Source organism: Taudactylus pleione, unplaced genomic scaffold (genome assembly GCF_031769625.1).
Source record: "Taudactylus pleione unplaced genomic scaffold, aTauple2 ptg000179l, whole genome shotgun sequence".
NCBI classification, from domain to species: domain Eukaryota; kingdom Metazoa; phylum Chordata; class Amphibia; order Anura; family Myobatrachidae; genus Taudactylus; species Taudactylus pleione.
In genome coordinates, this window is record NW_028284581.1 from 3479066 (window position 1) to 3498644 (window position 19579).

The following is a 19579-nucleotide window of genomic DNA, read 5'->3' on the forward strand; positions in this document are numbered from 1 at the left end:
AGCGGTAGCTGCTCGTCGCACCTTGTGGCTGCGATCCTGGAAGGCGGACGCAGATTCCAAGAAAGGTCTGGAAGCGTTGCCGTTTACCGGAGAAGTTCTCTTCTGGATAAGATTGTGGCCACGCTGGCGGCAGCCAAATCTGCTTGTCTCCCGTCGGCCACTGCTCCTTCTGGTTCTGGACCATCGTCCTTTCGGTCATCTAGGGCCCAGGGCAGGCCCAAACCACAGTCGTTTCCTCGACAGGCTGGCCCTAAGAAATCGGTCAAGCCCTGGAAACAGGCATGGAGTACCAGACGTCCGGCCCCCAAGCCAGATGACAAGCCTGCGGCCTGACGGTCCGGGTCTCCCCTTGGGGGATCCCAGGGTGGGAGGCCGCCTGCTGCAGTTCTCCCGGTGTTGGTCGTTCACTACGACAGACACTTGGGTTCTGGAGGTGGTCTCCCACGGGTACGCCCTCTCCTTCCGGCACAGACCCCCGGCTCGATTCTTCACCACGGGTCTACCATCAGACCGGAACAAGGCTACGGAGCTGCGGAAGGTATTGCACACTATGCTCCAGGCTGGAGTTATAGTGCCTGTTCCATTCTCCCAGAGGGGCCAGGGTTTCTATTCAAATCTATTTTTGGTACAGAAACCCAATGGGTCATATCGTCCGATTCTCAACCTCAAAGCACTCAACAAGTCTTTGCGGGTCCCGAAGTTTCGGATGGAGACCCTACGGTCCATCATTCTGGCGCTGGAACCTGGGGACTACATGGTGTCATTGGACATACAGGACGCTTACCTGCATGTCCCTATTCTTTTGCGCCATCAAGAGTTCCTTCGGTTTGCAATCCGCAGCGACCACTTCCAGTTTCGGGCGTTACCTTTTGGCCTGGCGACAGCACCACGTATTTTCACCAAGGTGATGGCGGTCATGGCGGCTTCTCTGCGGCTGCAAGGAGTCCGCATGTTGCCGTACTTGGACGACCTGTTATTGGTGGCAGGATCTCCAGAGCTCCTGTTACACCACTTGGACCTGACCATTGCACTGCTGCAACGGCACGGCTGGCTAATCAACTGGCAGAAGTCCACTCTAATCCCGTCTCGGAGGATTCTGCATCTTGGAGCCTTATTGGACTCGGGACAGCAAAGGATCTTCGTGACGGAGGACAAGATCTCTGCTTTACAGTCAAGGGTGCGCAGTTGTCTGCACAGCCGCCGGGTGTCCTTACACTCGGCGATGAGGTTACTGGGCTCCATGGTGTCGGTGTTCGACATGGTGGAATACGCCCAGTTTCACTCCAGACCTCTGCAGCACCTGATCCTGTCCAAGTGGAACGGGCTGCCTCAGTCTCTGAAGTTCCAGACGATTGTGCTCACCCCGGAGGTTCGCCTGTCCCTTGCGTGGTGGTTAAAGACGACCCACCTCAACAAGGGACGTCCGTTCTGGGTTCCAAATTGGGTCCTGTTGACAACGGACGCCAGTCTTCGGGGCTGGGGAGCAGTTTCGGGTCCACACTTGTTCTCTTAGGGCAGGTGGACGCCGACAGAAGCGGAGCTTCCAATAAATATCTTGGTACTCCGTGCGGTCTTCAATGCTCTCCTGCAGGCACAGCGGTTTCTCCAGGGTCACCCGGTGCAGGTCCAGTCGGACAATGCTACCACCGTGGCCTACATAAACAGGCAAGGAGGAACTCGCAATCGGGCGGCTCTCGTAGAGGTCTCTCGGATCCTGGTTTGGGCGGAGCGCAATCTTCCGGCCATATCAGCGGTCTTCATCCCGGGAGTGCTAAATTGGGAGGCGGACTTTCTAAGTCACCAGGACGTTCATCCAGGGGAATGGTCCCTGCACCCGGACGTTTTTCAACTACTGGTGGACAGGTGGGGTCTTCCAGAAATCGACCTCATGGCGTCCCGGCACAACAACAAGTTGCTGGTGTACGGGTCTCGCACAAGAGACGAAGGGGCGTCTCTGGTGTATGCTCTGTCCGTCCGGTGGACGTTCAGGTTCGCATACCTGTTCCCTCCGGTCTCCCTTCTTCCACGGGTAATCCGGAAATTCAAACAGGAAGGAGGGATGCTCCTGTTGATAGCTCCCGCGTGGCCCAGACGGCACTGGTTCTCAGACCTTCAGGGTCTGTCCGTGGACAGTCCTCTGCGGTTGCCGCTACGACCGGACCTTCTGTCTCAGGGTCCTTGTCTTCACCCGGACCTGACTCGGCTGTCTTTGGCGGCGTGGCTGTTGAGACGGCCATGCTGAGGTCCCGGGGGTTTTCCAGCTCTGTGGTGCGTACCATGTTACAAGCTCAGAAACCGTCTTCCACGAGGATATACCATCGCGTGTGGCATACGTTCTTCCAGTGGTGTCGACCGAGAGGTTATGCACCGCGGGAGTTTCGTCTGTCTCGGATTCTCGCCTTCCTGCAAGCGGGACTAGATCATGGGCTTCGCCTTGCTTCTTTGAAGGTACAGGTTTCGGCCCTATCTGTCTGGTTTCACCGTAGGATTGCTACAATCCCGGATGTGCGCACCTTTATGCAAGGTGTTCTCCGTATTCAGCCGCCCTTTGTTCCACCTGTGGCGCCTTGGGATTTGGCTGTGGTCCTGAGGGCTCTCCAAGGACCGCCGTTTGAACCACTGGGCTCAGTGGATATTAAATGGCTAACAGCCAAGACTGTTTTCCTTCTGGCCGTTGCTTCGGCCAGACGTGTTTCTGAGTTAGGGGCTCTTTCTTGTAGACCCCCTTTCTTGGTTTTTCATGGGAACAGGGCAGTGCTCCGCATTCGGCCCGAGTTTCTTCCCAAAGTTGTTTCCCAGTTTCATGTTAACGAGGAAATAGTTGTTCCGGCCTTTAACTCACCGGGTCTTTCCGTGGGTGAGGCCTCTTTGGATGTTGTGCGGGCCTTAAGGACTTATGTTGACCGCACTTCTTCGTTTAGGAAGTCGGACGCTTTGTTGTCCTCTATGGCTTCTGTAAAAAGGGTTGGCCTGCTTCAAAGCAAACTTTGGCAGCCTGGATCCGTATGGCTATTTCTGAAGCTTATCTTCATGAAGGCCTACCGGTCCCTCCTTCTCTGAAGGCTCATTCCACTAGGTCTGTGGGTCCTTCGTGGGCAGCTCGACGTGGTGCCTCGGCAGTTCAGATCTGCAAGGCTGCTACGTGGTCTTCTGTCCATACCTTCGTGAGGTATTACAGGTTTGACACCTTCGCCTCTCAGGATGCTTCCTTCGGGCGGCGGATTCTCCTTTCTGCACAGGAGCATCCCCACCCTTAAAGGATACTGCTTTGGGACATCCCCAAGGTATCCTGTGGATACCCTATGGACCCTGAAGTAGAAAATATGAGATATGGTAAGAACTTACCCTTGTTATCTCTATTTCTACGAAGTCCATAGGGTTCCACAGGACTCCCGCCCTGTCGCACCTGTGCTGCAGATGGGCTTTGCTCTGGTCACCGGTTTTCCGTCTCCCTCTGGTGAGAATGTGATTCTTGTATGTGTCCAGATCTTTGTTCTCTCTCTTCCTTCTTCTCCTCCGGCCTATGGCTTGGTAACTAACTGAGGTGCCTTGGCCCGGGGGCGGGGTATAGGAGGGGGACCTAGTGCATCCTGGGAGGCTGAAAGCTTAACTCTTTGGTGCCCTGCGACTGACGTCACACCTATACCCCAAGGTATCCTGTGGAACCCTATGGACTTCGTAGAAATAGAGATAACAAGGGTAAGTTCTTACCATATCTCATATTTTTCGGCCACCAAAGAAAACGCTATGTCTAGCGCAAACCCAACACATCTCAACACCCCAAGAACACCATCCCCACAGTGAAACATGGTGGTGGCAGCATCATGCTGTGGGGATGTTTTTCAGCAGCAGGGACTGGGAAACTGATTTGAGTCGAGGGAAATATGTATGGTGCTAAATACAGGGATATTCTTGAACAAAACCTGTTTTTGTCTGCCTGTGGTTTGAGACTGGGACGGTGGTTCACCGTCCAGCAGTACAATGAACCAAAGCATATTGCTAAAGCAACACTGGAGTGGTTTAAGGGGAAACCTTTAAATGTGTTGGAATGGCCTAGTCAAAGCCCAGATCTCAATCCAATTGAGAATCTGTGGTCAGACTTGAAGATTGCTGTTCACAAGCGGAGACCATCCAACATGAAGGAGCTGGAGCAGTTTTGCCTTGAGGAATGCAAACATAGAGATTTATCCAAAGCGACTTGCAGCTGTAATTGCCACAAAAGGTGGCTTGAAAAAGTACTGACTTTAGGGGGGTGAATAGTTATGCACGCTGAAGTTTTCTGTACGGTTGTCCTAAATGTTTGATTCACAATATAAAAAAAAACACAACTTCACAGTTGTAGGCATGTTCTGTGAATGAAATGATGCACACCTTCAAACCAGGTTGAGAGGCAACAAAACATTAAAAATGCAAAGGTGGTGAATACTTTTGCAAGGCACTGTTGCTACCATAGCATTGGAGCCTAAACCTAATCGCTGGATGTGTCTGGGAACCCAGAGGACTTTTTACAGTGATTGATTAAGGCTAATAAGGAGGAATTTAATACATGTCGAATACAGACTAGTTTTCTATATATCCTTCAGTATACTGAGACCATAAATATTTTGTTTTAATTGTGTACAATTGTTGTTATGTAATGTTCTAAGAGCCACAACTTTTTTTCTGTACAAAATTGTATGTCCCTGTTTTTATTAATGGAGAGTTGCCCTTTTTTTAAATGCGGATTGTTTTTGCTCTGTATTACATGCCTATTACGATATTGTAATTGCACCTGCATGTATTACTGTTCCTTGTTGCCCTGTACAATCCTCTCCTTAAAATGCTAGATTTTCCCCTCACCTCTGTACTATCCCTCACTACCCCATTCCCAAACTTCTTTCTTACTCCCACCTCCACCCCAGTTTGAGCCCTTATCCACAAAACACCAACTTCATCCACATTGCCCTGCTCTTCTCCCTCCCCTTCTCCTGTGCCCTCTAGAATGCCAGATCTGTTTGTAATAAACTAGCACCTATCTCACATTTATTATCTCTAGCTCTTTTAACCTTTGGCCCTCACAGAAACCTGGCTTTCCACATGTGACACCACCTCACCTGCTGCACTCTTTAATGGTGGCCTCTCACTCTACCAGGCCTGGTGTCCGTCCAGGTGGTGGCGTGGGCATCCTTCTTTCTTTGAAGTGCATCCTCCATATCATGCCACCCGAACCCTCCCTTTTATTCTTAGATCCTTGCTATTTGCCTTTCTTCCTACTCTACCTTTCTGTTGCTGTCATCTACTACCCAACCAACTTCCTTGATGACTTTGCTTCCTGGCTTCATCCACGGCGACTTCAATAACTGGATTTTTGTACTTACCGTTAAGTCCTTTTCTCTGACAATGGTTCAGGTGCTGTTTCAGTATGTGGATTTACTTTTCTTCTCTCACCGCAGAAAACCTGTTGTGCACAGATGAGATGTGACTGATTTCTGTACAAACTCAATGGGCGTGCTTTCACGGCATACGACCGCAATAGCCAGTATTAGCAGATGTTCTGGGTGGCTCTCCACTAGGCTTCCTTGGGGATGTTTTTTTTTTTTTTTTTGTTTATTTTTTTTTGTCTAGGTTGACAGTATGTATGCCCTACTGTTCAGACAGTCTCTTTTGCCTATTAATGACATTTTAGCTGGATTACTGAGGTTTCAAGCCACCCAATATTGTGATTTTTTATTTTTTTTTCCTTTTCGGCAGAGGTATCAAAACCACTATTCGTAGTACCGTTATTGTGTGACTTTTCCTTGTCTTCAGGTCTATCTGGGTATGACCGTTTTTGTTTGTTTTTCTCTCCTCTACAATGGGCCTGGTTGTAACAGGCACCTGGGTTCATGTGCCTTGAAGTTTGTGCAATTAATTTCCTGACGGGTCAGGGTTTTTAATGGTTCATCATTGATTTAGCTGATTCTCCTTCTCACACTGTAGTTTTTCCCTGACAGGAGGGGCTATCTTTGCTCAGGTCTTACTTTTGAGTCACAGGGGTGTTTCTGCCTTTGCTTTTCCCAGTGGCCTTGAGCTGGTGTCTCATGGACTATAGCCAGTGGTGTCCCTCCCTGCTGTGTCACCTGGTGCGGGGAGGGATGCTGTGTGCGCGGCTCTGCAGCGCGACACCAAAAGGGGGCGTGGTCTCGTGGGCAGGGGCGTGGCCTTGCTGCCCTCACACCCGTGGTCCCGTCCATGTTTCTTACCGGAAGGGGGGGGGGGCCTGCGTTGTGTGCAGCCCTCTGCTCCTGCTACAGTGCAGCACTCTGCTCCTGTCACTGAGGAGGAGTCTGCACCTTGGTGTCACCCTTCAGCGGGTGACACCCTGGTGCGGCCCGCACCCCCCCTTGTGACGCCACTGACTATAGCACCTACACAGGTCCTGCTGCTGGGGCCAGCACTAAAGTTCAATATTTCCATTGACAAACAATTCTGACTTCAAACTTCTCTCCTGCCTCATTTACCTCCTCTCTTGAATCCTTCCTCTCTTCAGTCACTAACTTTTTGCCATCTTCAACTGCCTTCTATGTCCCTCTCCCCATCTAACTTAATCTCCTCCTTCTACACCTCCAAAATTATTAATTGTCGATATTTTGATTATACACGAAATAGAAACCTCTTTTGTGCAAATAAAATTGTAAAGCAAATTATACACCAATTCTAAAACCTATTTATTCAAATATTTTAAATGCACCTTTTTTTATTAGTACAGTAGTTTTTATATGAAGCAACTTGAATTTTAGTTTCAAGGGTCCTTTTAAGTTTATTAATAAAGACTGAGCATCCTATTAACTCCAATAATGGCAGTCCTTTTTAACTAATACAGGAGGTTCCAGTCCCGGTGAAATACTTTGTGACACGGTGGGCTAAAGACCCTTGGGCACAGATGGCTTATAGTTTTGTAAAGACTTGTGGCAGTGGTGAAGCATACGACATATTAGCTGAAGATATCCAAGGAAAAATATTTTTTGCAGGCGAGGTAAGGCGTAAGAATTATTTTATACATGTATACTATTCTGATTTTAGTTTTTGAATACCCATTATTTACTGTAATGTTGGAGACATCTGGCAACATATATACCATTTCCTTTAAGACTGAGTAATTTCCAAACAGAGCTGTCAATGACCCTCAGGTTTCCCCACATGCCATCAGACCCCACTATATACTTGTCTCCAGACCCCAATTCATAGTATGCCACATCATAGTGACCCCAGTTCATAGTATGACATACCACAGTGCCCCCAGTTCATAGTATCACCTCTGTGATGTCACAATCCCAAAAGCATATGAGTAATAATGATCAGTGAAATTAAAAATATAAAATAATTAAAAAGATGACCAAGGTGTGAATAATATACATATTTACAGATCAGACAACATAACATGTTGCAAGAAAAACATACCAAATACAATAATGCAGAAAACATGTCACTGAAGGTTTTATAATACAAGCATGTACAACAAGGTCAAAACCCTATGATCCATATCACAACTACTGCAGCCCTGGTTACAACAAGCAGACAGAATGTTTGATATAGACGTTAAACATTACAAATAGTAGAACGATATTATGAGAAGTTCTATAGTTACTTCAATCATAGAGGTTGGAGGATCATATACTGCCACTCACTATATAGTCAGTTTTGTTATCTAATAATAATAGTGCCAAACAGCCACTGGTGTCGGGAAGGGTCTGTGAATCTCTAAGAAACCTGTTGTTATGGAGACAGTGAGCCAATCGCTGTGGGCTAAAAGGCTGAAGTCACTCTGCAGATGAAAGCTTTTAAACAGTGGCTGACCGTGTGCAGCAAGCAGCTCACATTCACAGCAAGTCTGTAGAGATGGACACAAATCTCAGTCTAAAGAAATGCTGTGAAGTACCATTCCCTGCTTGAACTACTGTAATGGGTGAATTACTGTATAGCCTGAGGGACATCGCAGCAGGATGGGCAGTTGCGAGCCTCCCCTGATGGGACAGGACCACTTCCCTCTCTTCTACCACTGGGGCAGCATGGATGGAGCCTGGGGTGGCCCGGAGGCCAGCATTTCACTGGTGGCAGCTAAGCGGGGAGGGGGAGGGAGATGCCTTCTCAGTGTCTGGCCAATACACATCTTATCCCCCTGGCTGGCTGAGTGAGCGCTGACAACCGATCAGCCACATCCTCCATGTCTGACATCTTGGCTGAGTCCTACCAGGCAGACGATAGGTGTAAAGTAAAATATAGTGCCACTTTCTTATACAACCTATAGAGTATATCCGCAGCAGGTGCTGCAGCTTAGTCAGAAATTTGTCCCACTCTGTGAATGAGAAATGGTTATCTGCGCAGAGCCGTAACCAGACTTTTTGGTGCCCTGTGCCAGAAAGAGCATTGGCGCCCCCCCCCTATTTTTCAAATAGGGATATAAGACAAAACACCCCAAAAAAGGACCATGGCCTCATGGGGAAGGATCAGGGAAGAGATAGGGGAGGCCAGGAGATGCTGGGGATAAATGAAGAGGAAGCTACAATTGAGAATCATAAAAAACAGAAAATTGACCGGCCCAAACAGCGCCCCCTGCCCTGCGGTGCCCTGTGCCATGGCACAGGTCACACTACCCTAGTTACAGCCCTGAATCTGCACTCACTAGAATCTAGATGGCTGTGACAGTCTTTTCAAATGTTTAGAATGGACAACAGACAAGGAATGGTGTAGTAGACAATGGGCATGTTTCTGAGGTGGAATTAAAGCAAAAAAGAGCAAGTAACTGTGCACCTTGGCAACACCATGTTGCACTGCAGGTGGGACAGATTTAATATGTGCAGAGAGATCTAGATTTGAGAGGGAGTTTCCAAATTCAAATCTAAATTTGCAGTGCAAAAATAAAGATGTCCGGTATTTGTGGGCTACATGCAACAGCAGCCTGTATTTACCCTGCATGCAAAATAATAAATGTATTTGCAGCCCGTGCATTGCACAATGGTTTGTCTAGGTACAGTGTTATTTGCTCTTTCTTTACTCTCTCACCTCAGAAGCAGTTCCTCTTTATTCATTATGTGCAGACACTGGTCCTGATTTTGAGTCGCCCATAAATACCGATGTTCACGTAGTTGAGCAGTTATTTGCTACTGCGCATGCGTGAAAAGTTTTGGAACGACCTATGACACAGAGTGTACGCACAAAGGCGCTGTTGTGATCGGGAGACACTGTATTGGATATGGGGCGATAAAATGAACAGCGGTCCTGGGTGGTCACCAAGCGATGTCCTTAAATGAAGACTCTTTGTATACAGTATATGCAGACAAAAGAACAAGAAAAAAAAATCCACCAATAAATGAAAAAATAATTTTCAAATGTATGCTTGTCTTGATAGATTTTGCTAGGCTCGTCTTAAATAGGAGAGTAATGCACCTTCAAAGGTTTCTTTGTTTCCCTTCACACTGGATTGTTCTTTCTTAGAGGTATGGTTTTGTATGGATAATGTATTGCACCTTTCTTTTCCTCTTTCTTTGAACTGCTCCCAACAGAGATGGCAGCGTACCGACAAATCCTCCATGCCTCAAAGAAATCATGAGAAAGCCGCTCCTCATAGTATAAAATGAACAATTTATTTACCTATAAAAATTATAAAAAATCCTCACAAGTAAGGGTTACTGCGTACCAAACGGCTTTAGAAAAGGCATATGTTCAGGCATGAAGGGAAAATAGATGTTAGTCCCGAGTATATCACTTTCCTCCTCCGATAGTGATCTAAGGTCCTTTGGTGCAGCAAAACCCTCTCTCCTTCACCGATGCGATTCAGATGTATATCCTTCCTCAAGGTGTGGGGGTTACTGCCCTGAGACTCATATACTATAAAGGCGGTCACATGATCCAAATTGGTATATCTCTGTCCGTCCCTTCAATCTATCTAATTCTCATACAATATCAAAAATATTCAGGGACCATATTCTACATTATACAGATAATTAAAATAATAAAAACAACATATTTCATATATAAAACACAAAAAAAAACAATTGAATGTATGCATAAATTAAAGACAAAGCCTGTCCTGGATTAATCATATAGAGTCCCAGAGATATAGGAAATCCAAGGAAATCCTTTTTATGATTTCAGTGATCGTGTCATACTTTTCCATAAGATGTTTTTTCTTTTGCTGTTATATGCACCCACTTCCTGTGTCCACATCCTTCTTAAAGTTTCTGCATATGCTTGTTACCATGATAACCGCCAATCTATAGAAAAAGGGTCATCTGCCAATACATATTCTGGAACTGTGAGCAATATACAAAGCACTTATGGCACAGGAACCGGCTCCAGGGCAGGCCGGTCCAGATCCAGTCCGACAATGCGACTACAGTGGCCTATCTCAATTATCAGGGAGGCACACAGTCATGCACCAATGAAGGAAGTGACAAAGATAATGTTTTGGACAGAAAGTCATCTTCTGGCAATCTTGGCAATATTCATACCAGGAGTCCTCAATTGGGATGCAGACTTCCTAAGTCGTCAGGGCATACACGCCGGAGAGTGGTCTCTCCACCCGGGAGTGTTTCAGCTATTGGTGAACAAATGGGGTCTACCAGACATAGATCTCATGGCATCACGTCACAACCACAAGGTCTCCAGGTATGGGTCCAGAGACCCATCAGCAGCATACGTGGACGCACTGGCAGTAATATTGGACTTCAAGCTGATGTATCTATTTCCTCCAATTTCCCTCCTCCCAAGAGTACTAAGGAAATTCAGGCAGGAAGGTGGAAGAATAATACTAGTGGCTCCGGCTTGGCCCAGACATCATTGGTTCATGACATGCAGAATCTATCCATAGACAGTCCGTATCCTTTTCTTCTATGGCAGGATTTATTAATTCAGGGTTTCTGCCAGCATCCGGATTCACCTTGTCTGGTTTTGACGACGTGGCTCTTGAATCTTCCATCTTAAGAGCCAAAGGTTTCTCCAGCTCTGCGATTCAAACGATGCTTAGAGCACAAAAGCATGCCTCTGCCTGCATCCATTACAGGGTTTGGCATTCTTTTGGTCAATGGTGTACCCACAGGAAGTATGACCCTAATATGTTTAGGGTTTCCCGGGTACTGGCTTTTCTCCAGACTGGGTTGGACCTCGGTCTCCGTCTGGCCACTTTGAAAGTGCAGGTTTCTGTATTGTCAGTCTGGTTCCAGAGAAAGATTGCTTCATTACCAGATGTTAGAATTTTTTTTTCAGGGAGTTCTGCGAGTTCACCCTCCTTTTGTCCCACCGATAGCACCATGGGATCTGTCTTTGGTTTTTAAGGGGTTCACGCTCCCCCATTTGAACCTTTGGACTCTGTGGATTTGAAATGGTTGACAGCGAAGACACTTTTTCTCTTCTCGCTATCTCTTCTGCAGGCAGAGTCTCTGCATGCAGAGAGCTGGAGGGTTACCTTCCTAAGGTAGTGTCCCGTTTTCATGTAAATGAAGAAATTGTAGTGCCAGCTTTTCAGGTTCCAGACCCCACTGTAGGTGAAGCCTCCCTGGATGTAGTCCATGCTCTCCGTACATATGTGGAACGTACAAACTGTTAGCAAATCAGATGCTCTTTTTGTATTGTATGGTTGTCACAAATGAGGATGGTCCGCTAATAAGCAGACTCTGGCTCAATGGCTACGTATGACTATCAGGTGTATACACAGGCTGATCTCCCTGTCCCAAACATGGTGACTTGGTCTGTAGGGCCATCGTGGGCTTTTAGTCGTGGTGCCTCTGCTGAACAATTGTGCAAGGCAGCTATGTGGTCTTCTGTCCACACTTTTCTTAGGTTTTACTCCTTTGATACTTTTGCCTCTCAGGATGCTTCCTTTGGGCGACGAGTTCTCCTTTCTGTTCAGGAGCGTCCCCCACCCTTAGGGGAATTGCTTTAGGACATCCCCATGGTATCCCTGTGGATCCCTATGGGCCCTGAAAAAGAGAAAATAAGTTATGGTAGACTTAACCTTTGAGGTTCATAGGGTCCACAGGGCAGCCACCCTGATGCACATGGCTGCATTGGGTGCATTTTCTTTTCTTTCGGTCACTGATTCCCTCATCTTGTGTGAGAGAGTTTCTGGTGTACGATTGTTCTTCCTTTTCCTGCCTTGAGGCTCATTTACAAAACTGAAGGCCTGTGGCTGGGGGTGGGGTATAGATGAAGGAGGACCTGAGGCATTCTGGGAGCTGAAAGCTTTAACTGTTTGATGCCTGGATCTCTCCAACCACATTACCCCCATGGTATCCCTGTGGACCTCGAAGAAAAGGAGTTATCAAGGTATTAACTCTAATTATGTCACATCTTGCGGTGACTTACGCTGGCCATAATGTGCCGCAAATCAGCTCCATGCAGTAGAATATTGCCTTAATGGCTTCTGCAGTAGCAGACAATGTGAAGCACGCCTTCCCAGAAACATCCTTGAGCCAAGAACAGTGTTCAATGCTCTGCTCAAAGCTCAGTCCTTCCATTAGTGAAGACACTGACAATGCGATAGCTGTGATATACATAAACTTCCATAAGCCTTGGTGATGGCAGAAACAGGCAAGATACGTTTTTTGCTGGACTTAGATGTATATTCCGGAAATATTGGTGGTATTAATATCCGGTTTAAAAATAACTAGAATGCCAAATTTCTGAGCTGGCATGCTATTCATCCCGGGGTGTGGCTTCTACACACATAGCTGTTAGGACATCTGGCGGAGCCATAGGTAAATCGAATGGCCTCCTATCTGAACTACAAGGTTCAGCTTTACTGGTTGTTGAGCAGGAATCCTCAGACACTTGTGGTGGATGTCATGACTGTTTTTTGGTGGTACCTTTTCGTACAGATTCCCATGATTTCACAATTGCTCACGAAAGTTAAGACAGAAGGAGTCGAGATGTTAGTAGTAATTCAACATAATAGGCTTGGTGGTGAATCCTTAACAGAGACTGTCCAAAGATCTTTCTTACATCCAGACTTAGCTTGGTTGGTTTAACTGCATGGCTGTTGAAACCATAATCCTCTGGGCCAAGGGGGTTATCTGACCAGGAAAGTACTATCTTCCTAGTACTACCAATAGGGTTTCGAGGATTTACAGTATATCCCGTGGTGTGAAAGGAAGAAAAGACACACCTTGGTGTTCGAGTACACTTGCCTCTTGTGTTCTTGTAAGATGGCCTATGTAGTGGATTGAAGTTGAACTCATTGAAAGTGCCAGTTTCTGCTCTCTACATTTTTGTTCCAGAAGAAATTGGCTTCCATTTCAGACGTTTCTGGTGCAAAAGTGCTGTTTTGCATACCAGACCTTCTCTTCAATCAACATGTGGTGTACATATATTGTATAACTAAGGACCTGGTAATGCGTGCTTTGGGACATGATGTTGCTTGATGTAGTGGAGATTTTTCCCTCCCTGATGTGACTCAGGCTTTGATGACATATGCGAATAGACCTGTTCTTTTGAGGAAGACTGACAGTGTTATGATGACCCTGAATGTAACAGTCAGTGGCCTGATGGATCACCGGCTACTATGTCTCAGAACATGTCCCTGTTCCTGAGCATATTGTGGCTCACTCTAACAGATTAGTGAGCACTCTTTGGCAGCACAGGACAGTTGTGCAGGGTGGTCACCTGGACATACTTACACTCACTTTGTAAAATGTATTGAATGTGTCTAAGGATGCCAATTTTGAGTGTAAAGTTATGTGAGCAGCTTTGTTGGAGGTACCCTCCCCTAGAGACAGCTTTGAATCATCCCCAAGGTTGGCAGTGATCTCAGGAGTATGAAGTAGACAAATGAGTCTATCTGGGGACCACTACGTTCACATCCAAAGTTTGAGTGTTTTGCTTTTTGCTCTTCTATAGATTTTTTTTTTTAAACTGGGTTCCTTCACGGCTAATGGTGGTTGGGTCGGGTCCACATAGGGCCCTCTCCACCCCAAATATGTCAGTGTCCTCCAGATAATGAGCACCATAAATCCCTTTTTCCTCTATTTTAAATACCTTTTCTCTTGTACATGTTCCTAGTGTTTTGAACATGATCTTGTGTAGCTTTTAGACCTTTAATTTGCTCTAAATAAGATTCTCAGATGTATGATTGCATATTGTTTCTAAAATGATTCAACTTTTACCAAATTTCGTGAGCATTATTTCAGCTAAAACAATCCATTTAACAGAAATAATTGACATCTTTGATTTCTGCTTTCTTTACAGGCCACAAATCGCCACTTTCCACAGACTGTTACTGGAGCCTACCTAAGTGGAGTCCGCGAAGCGAGCAAAATCACAGCCTTTTAATTCAGACTTCACTTTTTCCACTTCTGTTTTCTACTTTTATATGGCTTTGGAAAAACCATTTGATCTCATCTATTTGTATTTTATAGCAAGTTTGTTAAAAGCATTATGTATTTGTTTTACCATACTTTTTAATAATTGTACTGCACATCACAACTGTACATTTATTACTAAGGAATGGTGTCACATTACCATACAGAGGAAAGTCACTGGAAAATGACAGAACTGATTTGAATATTGTCTTAATGGTAATCCTAAAATTGGATAGCATATATCAGTCTTGAAAATTTTCAACCCACTCCTTCTCTTTTCCTGACCAATGTTTTATAATTTATTATTGCAGTATTTAAGTTTGAATATATTTGATAAGCAGGTGTAGCTTTAATATATTAGTTAATGCAAATGTACATTTTATTTTTTATGTACATACAACATAATTATTATTAACTACAATCCTTCAATTTGTAAGCATTGTTTGATTTTGTTAAGAATATGCAGGCCTAAATCCCTTATGTTTTTCTCAGTGGGCTATTGTGGAGACTTTACATTTTGGTATAGTATCATCATTTACAGCAATGGTCAAGCATGGAAAATTGTAATGCTAGATGGGACATCCGTATTGCTAAATAAAGTTGGCAGCATACTGTGAACATGTCACGTATTTTTATTTTTTTTATTTAGCCCGAAGTGTATCAAAATAGCATGACAGGTATAATTAACAACATGGAAGATTTGTAACAGACCCACATTCCACACAGCATAGAACTGTGCAAAATAAAAGAGCATAATATCCAGTATTAATATCCAGTTTGGCTAAACAAGTAGACAGATGTTTACTTAGTTTTGCTACTTATAGATAATACAGTATCAAACTTTAGGAGTGGGAAAGTGGTCACATGGATGGTGGACAATAGGGGAGGTTGTAGACAATACAAGAATAGCAATATGGATAGACTTACACACGTGCTACAGATGTGTCCTCGTACATCTAACCTCAATACGCCACACAGAGCAACTTGCCTAGCGTGAGTGATCCACTAGATCCCATGTAACTCTTATAGCATCAGGCGTCTTTCTTTACCGAAAATGCATCAAAGCCGCACCAGCAGACTGTGCTAATTATTTTGATATGCAATACTTGTATATCTGTGTGCACCTGAGTCTATTTGCAGCACAACGGAACTTGGAATGAAAAAAACTGTGACTGCTACATTGTAGCACTTCATATACACATTCAGAGACTTAGATGCACACAGATATACAAGTGTCCCATATCAAATTAATCAGCACAGTCTGCTGTTGCGCCCTGGTCGCATCGTATTGTGACTTTGATGCATTTTCGGCAAAAAGACACCAGGCGCTAGCAGAGTCTCATGGGACTTTGCGCACAGACAGGGGCTTTTTGGCACAACTGCAGCAAAGATGTATAAGGACACATCTTACCTTGATAACTGCAGTCTTTTACACCCAAGAAACAATTTACTACTGAACATAAATATAATAGGTGAGAGACATGACGTTGTTCAAAATACACACAAATAATAATACTCATTATACTGAAAGATGTTAAGATTAAAAAAAAGTCTTCCCTATTTCTGTTTTCTCTGTGGAGTGAGATCTGCAAATCTATTTGCCACCTAGAGAAGGAGAAAATTTTCAACGTAGTAGGATACAGTAATGCAATAAAGACACCCATAGTGATTAATATCCTATTTTGTTGTTGTTTGTAAAGTAGTGTAATTTTCTACGCTACACAAAGCATGAGGTGTAAATTCTGCCACATAACTGAAGGTGACCCCCTTTGGTTATGTGCTTACTTTAAGTAAATCTGTGTGTCAGCATATCTACTTTGTAAGGCGCTGCGGAACACTTGTGGAGCCATATAAATAAATTATAATATCAATTGATTCTTTTCCATCCACTGTTGAGGTTGTAGAAACTTTGTTTCTCCAACCATATTTTTCAAGAAATACAATTGACAGAAAGGAAACCGTATATACACAAAAAACACAAGTAAAAACAATGATTGCAGTTATAACAGGGAGGGTTTGGACCAGATCACAGTAGAAAGAGGATGTATACTGAGGGGGAGTTCCGGTTCCTACATTAAGTGAGCTGCCACGATGAAGTAGTCATCTTGTAGATTCCTCTCAGAAGCTCCACATACATCCTCCAACAGTCTTTGAGAAAAAACTATCAAAGTTTGCATGATCTTTCCATGACATTTTAATTAGCATATTGGTACTGACCCTGGCAGTCCCATTGTTCTGCTGTTTAATTATTTACGAAATTAGGTAATCTTGGGACAGATCCACAAGACATGCCATCGTGCTTCTCCTCTCTGAGAACAGTATCTCCAACATAATTCTGATTGGGTGACTAAAAATATCACAATTTGTTATAGGAACCGAGGGGGAGATGTATCAAACCTTCCAAGGAGTGAACAAGTGGAGTAGTTGCCCATAGCAACCAATCAGCTTCTACATATTTTATAGAATTGTACTTGGGAAGTGCTATCTACAAGCTGATTAGTGGCAGACACTTCATACTGTTATGATGTGCAAATAGATGTATGCTTGTGTAAGGGTGGGGCACACACTAGACAATAATAGGATTTTGGTACTTACCAGTAAAATGGAAAGATGGCAAGGCACAGAGTTTTTCACAGAAATCATGAAAAAAAATTAGATAAGGAGGCCGACAAGACAGGGCTCCCAACTCCGAAACAAAGACCGATAGGAGGACCAACTTCCGAGAAAGGACTTTCAGTTCCACATCCTAGAGAGGCACGCACAGAGAAGACTGGAGGAACATCAAAACCAACGGAGATGTAGGCAGGACAAACCTATTCGGAGAACTTCCCTGACGAAAAGTTTGAATCTGAAAGAACTAGGCCAGACGGCTCTGAAAAATATTGACAATGCCTTGAGAGAACAGGCATAACCCAGCGTCCAAGGCCCCGAAGAAGAGACGAGACAAGCTGAAGCAGTGTTTGGGAAAAAACCCCCGCTCTGCACACCAGGTCACATAAGATTACCAGATGCGATAATGAGCTGTCGTAAACGACGTGCAAGCCCAGAACACAGTGGGAACCACAGAGTCCATGTACCCCGCTATGACTAAAGATAGCAGCCTTAACAGCCACGTCAATAAATGCTGCCGCTGTAAGTGTGGGTAAACTAATTAACCTAAAAGCAGGAGGTCTATGCATGGCTATGCAGCTGCGCATTCCTTTCTAGTATGCTATGTATGGGTTCTAATCTATCTGTTAGGAGATATAGGCCAATCATTACAGTAGAAACATAAAGGGTCATTCAGACCCACTCGCGAGCGGCAGTACGCTCGCAAGTGGGTCGATGGTCCCCACTGCACATGCGCACGACGGAGGGAGCTCTGTTGTGCGCATGCGCGAGACCCGGCGAGCGAAGGACTTTCCATCGCTCCGGGTCTCGCACCAAATGGGGCGTGCTGTCGATGTTGATTGACAGCACGCCCCCTTTGGTGGGCGTGCCGGGGGTGTGCCTGCCAGACGGAGGCGTAAACATGGGAACGCCTACCGTCTGAAGCCGGCCCCACTTACATCACTAGTGATGTCAGTGGGAGTGATTTTGGCTCTGATAGAGCCAAAATCACTCCTGGCCTTGCGGCTGGGAAACCCGACCGCAGGGTTTCCCTCGCAATTCCGATGGTCAAGACCATCGCGACCATCTTTTTGCACGCTCGTATATGCTGTGGGTGGTGACCCACAGCTATACGAGCGTCCAGGAGGACGCTCCATATTAATGGAGGAGGGCCCTGATTCAGAGCGAGCGGCTCTGAATCAGGGCCATAATGCTGTATTTTACTCACTAGAAGCAAAAGCATTGTTATACCAACATAACATACAAATGTCTGGAAAGTAGAAAAACTTAGCTAATAGGGATCCCAACTGAAGGAGGATGAAATAGATAAATTTATGATTTTTCAAATATCTGTCAAGCGAAGGCTTGTTATAAATTACCTCTAGTGATAAGACTGTGGAAATAAAGTTTATCACCCCAGATGGAACCTGAACTCACAATTCCTGGCTTAGGAGGACTGATAACTCTATCTACGGTTATCAGTTATCTGCAAGTAGTAATGTTGAACCGAAAAGCTGGGACTTTAAAATATGGAACGCTTCACAAATTGCGATATGGCAGGAGCCATATTGTTCCAATTGTAGTATATGAGCTGCTGCAGAAAGCACTGGGTTGTTGTATGGTAGTTAGACACCTTAACCGCAGGGATATTTCCTTCTGCTTGTGAGTGACAATCCCAGCAATGCCTACTTCTTGATCGAGGTTCTGGCTGTGTGTACTGTGAGTCTGTCACATGGCCACAATGCCTGTGTACCAGATAGAAGGCATATCAGATATTCAAGTGATAAGCCAAGAGGCATTGAAGCAATTACTTATATCAGTGTTCGCAAATACGCGATATAGCGCATATTTTACATGGGATTAAGCACTGGGGACTCACTTTTTAAAAGTAGCCGGGTCCCCGGGGACGTGCTGTGCTGTGGCCAATCCCTGACAGCTGGCTGCAGCACTGCGTGTCCCCGGGACCCGGCCGCCCTGCAGAGAAAGACACAACGCTGTTTGTAATAGCAGCCAATGAGAGTCAGACAGACTGCTGCTGTGGAAAGCCGTGCTGGGATCAAGTGTTTGATCCCAGCATCTGCACAGCTGCAGGGGCAGGCAGAGGAGACATTTCCCCTGCGGGACACATCCGTGGCCGACGCTGGGACAGTGTGTTTGTTCCCAGCGCTGGGTAAGCAGCCGCGGCGGGTACCTGGTGAAGGGACCGCCTGCTCCCTTCCACCAGCGTCGACTGTAAAGTGGCGACGGGAGAAGCTTGGCTCCAGGCGCAAGCTAAGTGGAGCTTGTCGCCCGGAAGCCAAGAAGCGGCGGCAGTTGTTTGGCACTGACCGTGAACCAAACACTGCTCGCGGTCCAGCAGCTAGTAGGAGGCAGACGCGATGAGCCAATCGCGGCTCACTGCGCCATAGCCCCGCCACTCGCGGCATCTTGTATTAGATGCCGCTGAGCGGGAAGCCAGTCCGGTGGCGGAGGGGGAGGAGTGAAGACCTCCTAAAGAGAAGTGCATTGTGGCAACAGTTTCGGCGGCCTCGCAAGAGACCAGAAGACGGCGTGATCAAGGAGGAAGAAAGGAAGAGGCGGTGCCGCTGGCCAGGATGGGCCAGCGACAGAATGAAGCTGAGGGCCGGAGAGGACTGCAGGGGTGGAAAGAAAAAGAGCTAACAAAGCTCCCTCCCCCG

The 19579-nt window shown here is 45.8% G+C and overlaps 1 protein-coding gene across 3 annotated transcripts in view; it reads left to right on the top strand.

Moving 5' to 3' along the window:
• Positions 1-14930, top strand: part of KDM1B (lysine demethylase 1B) — a 75280-nt gene extending 60350 nt beyond the window's left edge. For all 3 annotated transcript variants that reach the window (XM_088475843.1, XM_088475846.1, XM_088475845.1), the window contains exons 20-21: positions 6842-6994; positions 14200-14930. In XM_088475843.1, the coding sequence (XP_088331969.1) occupies positions 6842-6994; positions 14200-14283 (237 nt within the window). In that variant the 3' untranslated portion in view covers positions 14284-14930. The remainder of the gene's footprint in view (positions 1-6841; positions 6995-14199) is intronic.
• The last annotated feature ends 4649 nt before the right edge of the window (positions 14931-19579 follow it).